This window comes from Acyrthosiphon pisum, chromosome X (genome assembly GCF_005508785.2).
Source record: "Acyrthosiphon pisum isolate AL4f chromosome X, pea_aphid_22Mar2018_4r6ur, whole genome shotgun sequence".
In the NCBI taxonomy this organism is placed as follows: domain Eukaryota; kingdom Metazoa; phylum Arthropoda; class Insecta; order Hemiptera; family Aphididae; genus Acyrthosiphon; species Acyrthosiphon pisum.
The window spans coordinates 121,611,419-121,619,336 of NC_042493.1; the positions used below are offsets into that span (position 1 = coordinate 121,611,419).

The 7,918-nt window shown below is 27.1% G+C and overlaps 2 protein-coding genes across 2 annotated transcripts in view; both read right to left on the reverse strand.

The window, feature by feature from the left end:
- Nucleotides 1-4,499: 4,499 nt before the first annotated feature.
- LOC107882973 (WD and tetratricopeptide repeats protein 1-like) lies at nt 4,500-5,330 on the reverse strand. Its single transcript, XM_016802210.1, has 4 exons — nt 5,165-5,330; nt 4,905-5,085; nt 4,647-4,818; nt 4,500-4,577 (listed from the first exon to the last, which is right to left on the reverse strand). Exons 1-4 carry the CDS (start codon nt 5,328-5,330, stop codon nt 4,500-4,502), a joined length of 597 nt encoding a protein of 198 aa, XP_016657699.1.
- Nucleotides 5,331-5,887: 557 nt separating this feature from the next.
- LOC103308636 (WD and tetratricopeptide repeats protein 1-like) overlaps nt 5,888-7,918 on the reverse strand; it is a 10,768-nt gene continuing 8,737 nt past the window's right edge. Inside the window, exons 5-7 of the mRNA XM_016802208.1 lie at nt 7,090-7,201; nt 6,346-6,533; nt 5,888-6,233 (exon numbers count right to left, since the gene is read on the reverse strand). Of these exons, the coding sequence (XP_016657697.1) occupies nt 5,888-6,233; nt 6,346-6,533; nt 7,090-7,201 (646 nt within the window). The remainder of the gene's footprint in view (nt 6,234-6,345; nt 6,534-7,089; nt 7,202-7,918) is intronic.

A 7,918-nucleotide genomic window follows, 5' to 3' on the forward strand; every position in this document is an offset into this window, starting at 1 on the left:
CAATAGAATAAAAAGACATTCGATAGTGTTCGAAAGGATATCTATTTGGACGGGTTCTTTGAAGTATTGTGTTCTAATCACAGTACAACATTCATATACTCAGCAAATATCCTAACACTACATCCACGATTATTAAACTTCGAATACGTGTTCTCATAAATAAGTTGTGAGGTATTATATATATCAAATAAGAAAACAAATACTTACAAATAAACATTGAGGTGTTGGATAAATCAATCAAATAGTCATAACAAAGAAAATATATATGATAGGATAATATTATAATATCTCAATACAAATCTTAAAAGATCAGATGTAAAATAGTAGAAGTGAGTCATACGTTGCAATAATAACGCGCATCGAACCACGAACGATAAAAGAACGAATCCGAATACATCCAGATCAACAAGCACAACGTTACAGCAGTCGAGGTAAGTGATACTATATTTATTAGTACTTAAGTCAACGTAAAATTATATCCCCCATCCCAGACAACTATAAAACCTTTTTGTGGAATAAAATAATTTACACATATACTGCCCTTTTCTCCTCCTCTCTTTTTATAATTTTATTTTATTCTACTACATTAAGTTAAGTTAAAAGTTACTTAACTTAGTGTAAAGTTCCAATTTTGCGTATTTGCAAAAATAAAAATTCCAGATACATAATATGGTTTATTAGATAGTTTTTCTTAACTCTCGAGAACATTACTGGGGAAATTTAAAATGATACATCAAAGTAAAAACACATTCAAAAATTTGCATTATTCTTCGGACGAAAATTAACTTAATTTAGATATTTTTGAAATAAAATTTACTTGAAGTTAACACGTTAATCTTGAAAAAAAAGTAACTTATTAAGTTTAAAGTTACTTTGAAAAAAGAACTAACGAGTCAATTAGCTTAATTTTAATTTTTAACTCGTTAATGCCCAGCCTTGTTAAAATATATGAGTTCACTCAGTTCGGAATGTAAAACCAATGTGAACTATAGCTTAATAGCTCAAAACAAGTCAAAATATTTTGAAAATGTCATTGTGTATAGAAAATGCCTATGCAAACATTTAGGGAAAATTTCATGTCATCACCGTAAAATAGGGGAAGTAATTATGATAATAATAAATAAAATATAAAATTATTTATAAAAATAAAGTAAAATAGTATAAAATGATAAATCAAATTTTTATATTTGCAATTTTATAATATGATATTGAATTTTGTAATAAATAATATTAAAAACATTTTATTTTAATGTACCTACACTTATGATAAATTCAATTCAATCTTCGTTTATTTGTACTGAATATATTTAAAATATCTTCAATCTATATTTCTGAAGATAAGTCTCGTTCAATTTTTAGAATAGAGAGGTTTGACCGTAGATAGAGGTTTGGTTGTACTTCTGTAGTTATAGTGTAACAAAATATATGATTATAATAATATAGTATACGTTAATTTAAAAGCATAGACTACACCAAACCTAGGGGGACTGAACCACTAATTGGGGGGACAATAGTCCCCCTAGTCCCTCCTCATCCTACGCCAATGGAATACGCTTGTAATTATCATTGTTACCTATATCTTTTATCGTATTTATATGGTTGTTAGAAATTATTATAATATGATACTATGTATAGCTACGTGGCTACGTCTTTGATAGGTACATTTTAGTAGGCGAAAAGCACTGATGTTGTTAACACGATGGAAAATCTGATGTCAATTCAGCCTTTATCAGAAAAATGAGTTGAATTTTCTGACTATTTAGTTGATACATAAATTTCCTCAAGTTCGACTATTCCACCTTCACAGTGGGCTATGAATTCAATTGATTCAGAAAGGACTGCTAATGCATGTGATACATTTCATTCATCATTTTCAAGGAACTTTAGTAGCTTACATCCGAATATTTTTAGTTTCGTTAATGTTATAGAAGATGTACAAACAAATATATGCATTATCTATCGATATTACTAATCGCACATACTTTAAACAACAAAGCCAGAATCGAAGATTTTATAAATAAATATAAAAACAAGAATATCAGTCGATTAGATTTTTTAAAATCTGTTGTTAATTATTATAACAAAACAACATAAATCATAATACTACATAATAATATTATATTATATCAAATTTTTATACTATTTTTTTTTTTTTTTGACAAATTATCACGTTGGGTATGTCACTTATCATTACAATTATATTATTTACAATGCATTTTTTTTTATCATTTTATACTATTTTTTTGTTGACAAATTATAGCATTGAATGCCACATAATTATAATATTTATTATTTTACTGACTATTGTATTCATATTATTTTTTTAGTAATTATTACAAAATATAATATTAGGTATTTTATTATATTTTCAAGCATACGCATTTGTTTCTATCATTGTATACTGTTTTGCTTTATTTTTATAAATAATTTTATTTATTATTTGTATATATACCTCCCCTATTTTATGGTCTATGTATTCTAATCGTGTATGTATTAAAATATGAGGGCAGCTAAGAGGTACATTCGATTGGGGGAAACTGGTACATTGAAACTCGAGTTTATTTTAGATTTATGTATAGTTTAATTATTTGGCACTACGACAAGGCTACACGATTATCGAAACCCCTCGTTGATTATAGAATAGGTCAGCTCCAAAGCCTCGAACACATATGCTGGACCGAGGGCCAGAAGAAAACGAAAACAACCGAAAATTGAAATTGAAATGTGGAACTGTTTTTAAAGAATAGAACAAGATATAGCAACAACCATACTTGTTAAATATTTAAATACTTTTTCTGTATTTCAAATACATTTGAAACACTTTTGAACAGAAGTATTTCAAATATATTTTAAATACTTATTATTAGGTATATTTTGTATTTAAAAATATTAAATACAAAATCTTTTCGAACAAGATTTTTAGTTTGATTTTTCGACTATGAAGAAATTGCTTATCGTCGACGAGATGATTATAAATATTGTTATCGACAAACAATATCATTTAAACATATTACGGGAAAAAAAATAAGATGTACCTTATTAGCGATTGAAAGCTTATCAATTATTAGGCCGGTGGAGGGTGGATCTGTAACGGGGAACATGTAAAATAACATATAAATGATACACATCGTCCCCGTTACATCTTATAAATTTCAATAAAACGGTCAATACGGTATACCTACCGTATATTTGGCTATTTATATTTAATAGTACCGTAGCACGACGACACCCCACGTCACAGTATCCCACACTCGTTATTCGTTAATTGTTATACATTAGTCACTATAGTCACTACTCACTAGACTAATCTTGTCGTGGGTCCTGATCATATTCAATTCACATTATTACATTAAACAAATAATTAGTTTTAAGAATTAAGAACTTTAAAACAATAAAGCTAAAAAAAATGTATTTAGAAGTATTTGAAATACTTTTTGAATATATTTGTATTTAAATTCCTATTTGAAATAATTTTGAAAAGTATTTATAAATACAGTAGGCGCACTGTACAGCAGAGCGACATCCACTTGCCCACATTTTTTAGTTTTTTTTCAATTGACAATAAAATCTTATTCTATAAATGTCAAATAAATTGTATTCGTTTGGAAAGAAGCTTGAAAATTTAATACAAAGCTCCTGATATATTTTTAGGCACCTACTATAGTAATTGAAAAATATTAAAAATACAAATGCACAATTTATTATTCTAAGCATTTCAAGTCTATATGTTGCCATTCATATAGTAAACACTCACAATTTATTTTATATTAAAGAAATAAATGTTTTTGTTGATTTGATTTTTGCAAAAATGAAATAATGGAAACATCTTTAGGTATTCAAGTTTACAATTTAATAACGCAACAACCAACTTTAACAAGTTTTTCATTTAAAATATAAAGATCACAAATACTAACATGGTGTTATTCTTTTTATCGAAATTCATAATATTAAAACATCAACAAAATAATATTTATAATCTAAACCTTATAAATTATAATTATTCAAAAATGATACTTATTAAAATATTGTATAAATACTAGAAAATCATACTTGATAATAATATAAAATTTTGTTTTTTTAAACAAATATATAGACGTACATTTTTGAAGAAGAACCAGAGTAAGAGGCTATAATTAGTGATGCTAGATAACTTCTTATAAAATGTATATGTTTAAAAGTATACTATTTTATTTGATGTAACCTAAACTAACCTAACCTTAACAAAATTTATTATGCCTATTATATTTCAGATTGGTGATGTGAATTTACCCAAAGAAAATTAAATTGAATTAAAGTTGGGCAATGCAAAACAAACAATCATTAAAAATAAAGTGTCTAAAGTGATTTTGTTGATTTTGAAAACATAAAAAAATTATACAGTTAAAAATATTTATTTATATTTAATAATAATAAAAAAAAATACATAAATTATGTTTCTATCAAATCTTTAGACTATCATTAAACACATTAGTTAATATATAAATTCCATATTGATCACATTAATAGTTGATCAAATATCTTTGGCAAAACATAGCTCTTCTGCTAAATTCACCCGTTAAATATGGATCATTCTCTTTCTATAACATTGCATTAAATGGTTTAATTTAATTTTAAGCATAATTTATTTATTTTCTTAATAGTCTTACATCTGGCAATGGACTCCATATTTTAACTTTATTACCAGGACCACTAGTTGCCCAGGAAAACTCTAAAGGGTGTGGTTGTATACAATTTACCATGCAATCATCCCCTTTCAGTGTGAGCAAATTCTTCTCTGTATTTTTTTCCCATAAAAAAATAAACCTTGATCTGACCCAGCTACAATGAATTGATTTCGACTATAAATAATGTATGAATTAAATATTTGAAAATTCATTATAATGTACTATTAATAACAACCTTACCTTCCAAAAAAATTGGCTTGTTTGTTGTCACTAAAAAAATTAACATGCCCATAATATCTCCGTTGGTAATCTTTTGCCTGATTACGAAAGTATTTCTCAAAAGTTATCCTCTGGGCTTCTTCAATATGTAACACATCTAGAACATTTGATGTAGAATCCAATGTTTCAACCAATTTTTTTTCTAAATAGAGAACACAAATAATTAATAAAAATTAATAAATAGTTTGTATAGAATACAAAAATACTGATATAGGAGTTACCATTAAATCTATCTCTATTATAAGATTGTGCATTTAATAAATCACTATAACGACATTTGTATGCGGCACTAGTTTTATATGATGATAACTGATCTAAATACATATTAGATTCTTTTAACATATCCAGTTCGAACAGGCAGTTTGTCAACTGAAAATGTGCTTCCATATGGTTAGGCTCCAATTTTAATGCAGTCACGCAATCTTTGAGAGCTGCGTACAAGTCTCCATGCCACTTTCTTTTAATATAGGCTGCAGCTCTATTCGAAAACAGTTCACTGCATTTATGAATATTTATAGCTTCATTATAAATGAAAATAGCACCAGTATATTCTCGTTTTTCAAATAAATAATTTGCCTGTAATTTATAAAAATTAACTTTAATTTATTTACTCTTAAAACATCAATACATAACATGCAATTTACAATGTATATTTCTAACCTTTAATTTTAATTGAGCTACATTATCTGGTAGTGTCAAATGAGGAACAGGAACTTGATCATCTATGAAATCTGTAGAAGAACCCTCTCCATTTTCTCCTTAAAATACACAAATGATTAAATAACATAATATAAACATTATAATTGTATTAAGTAACTTACGAGGAACTTTCTTAACTTTAGGGATGTTTAAAAATGCATTATCAGCACGATTCACTAAGTTATATAAGTATACATATTCACCGCAATAATTAGCCAATAACTCTTGTCCATCAGGACTAAAGGTCAAATAAGAAATAGCATATTTTTTTGTTTTTTTGTTTCATTGTCATTTGAATGGATGTGACCGGGTACAAAATATTGGAGAGCATTGTTAACATTATTGCCACCATATAGTGATACATATTCCGAAGGACGTTTCACATCAAATGATGACAGCGATTGAATCATTCTGAGGTCATATAATCTCACATATTGGTCATTAGCACCAACTGCAAGCTGCTCGGTTTTATCTTGGTTTATATCTAAGCATTTAGCTTCAATCTTTTTCCCCAAATTATCATATATCGTCACCAACGTAATTTTAGATTTTTCAATATGACATTCATGGCTCTCTCTCCTATCAAGTTGGCTGTATGAATATAAACAAATAATTATATGTCAACATTGTTACAACAATGGTATGATTACACTAAAGCTAAATTTAATAAACCATTATCATACATTCACTAGGAAAATCATACCTAATACATCCATCCTCTGAGGCACACCAATAAAGAAAAGGCGAATCATTTGATACAGCTAGACTGTTGATTTTTCCTTGATGACAAGTGCAACGGCTTAATATTTGACCCGTTGGTACATCATATGTATGTGAACTCCAATCAGCAGATCCAGTCACAAGTGTATCATTATTACATCCAGGTATAAACTATATGTATGTAAAAAAAAACTTATGTAAATAATAACTATAAACAATTAACATTAAAATTATTTATATGATAATTTAATTATAAATAATATTATTATTTAATACAATATATTTTATTATTCTTTATACTTGTACACATTTTTAATATATTATATAAAAAAAAGTGGGTAAGAGGATTCTGCTCTGCTGTTAAGTAGGTTACAAGTGGGTTACTGTATAATAGATAGCATTAAATTTGAATTCAATGATATTATATCATTGTATACGAATAACAATTCTAAGTGATGACGGTTTGTCAGTGTGGATATTTTATATTAAGTATATATTTTACATTGTTTATCATAACTATTAACTGAGTAGGCACCTACATTTACTCTTTTTGCTGACAGAATGTGGTTGAACAAAAACTAAAACGAGTCGTATATCGCAGTATACATACAAAACCACACTCCTCGGCTCCAGTTATAAATGCAAGTAACTACATTCTCTCAGCGAATAGAGTAAGTATAGGTTTCTTAACTATATACTCCAGTAACACTGAAGTGTATTTTATTACCTTCACAGAAAATATGCCGGAACCGTGTTCAGTTTCAATAGTAGTTATGACTTTTTGTAATAATGGATCCCAAAGTATTACTCGATGGTAATTACATGCTGATGCTAAGATGCTGAAAAATTAAATAAATTACATAAGCCTTAATAAACAAGTTATTTTAGATTCTGAGTGGAACGATGAATGTATTGATTTTACAATGATGTGTGGGTTTTTTTTATTTTTTTATTTTTATTTTTATTTTTTTTTTTAATTTTTTTTTGTGTCTGTCATCACCTTTTAGGACAGTAAAACTGCTTCGAATTTCTTCAACAGTAACTTTTATGATTGGAAAGTGAATCTAGTTGGTACTTTGGGGGGTCAAAAGTAAAAATTTCCCAGTAGTTTTCAAAAGCGACGTGAAAAACAAAAGAAAAATTAAGGAAAAACGGGAATTTTTACGCAAAATCGATTTTTTACAAAATTGAATTTGGTTTTTGGTGTAACTCTAAAACAAATGACCGTAGATATATGAAATTTTCACAGGTTGTTTATATTTGCATTTTCTATACACCATACAATTTTGAAAATATTTTGATTTATTTTGAGCTCTTTACGGACATTTTCAATTTCCATTTTTTTTTAGTTTTTTTTCTAAAAATATCAATAAAATTTTATTTGTTGGATAAAAAAGCTTGAAAATTTAATAGAAGGCTCCTAGTATATTGTTTCAAAGGAAGATGAAAAATATTAAAAATCGTTAGTCACAGTTTTTTTTTTATAAGCATTTAAAGTTCAAAAAATGACAAAATATGGAAAAATCACGAAATTTGCAAATTATTTCGAGTTAGAA

Excerpts from the sequence above, each read along its gene's own strand:
- LOC107882973 (XM_016802210.1), bottom strand. The coding sequence starts at position 5,330 with ATGGAAGCACATTTTCAGTTGACAAACTGCCTGTTCGAACTGGATATG. Across the intron at positions 5,086-5,164 it reads TAATAGAGATAGATTTAATG|AAAAAAAATTGGTTGAAACA; the intron begins GTAACTCCTATA and ends TTCTCTATTTAG. Across the intron at positions 4,578-4,646 it reads TATGGAGTCCATTGCCAGAT|AAAGAGAATGATCCATATTT; the intron begins GTAAGACTATTA and ends GCAATGTTATAG.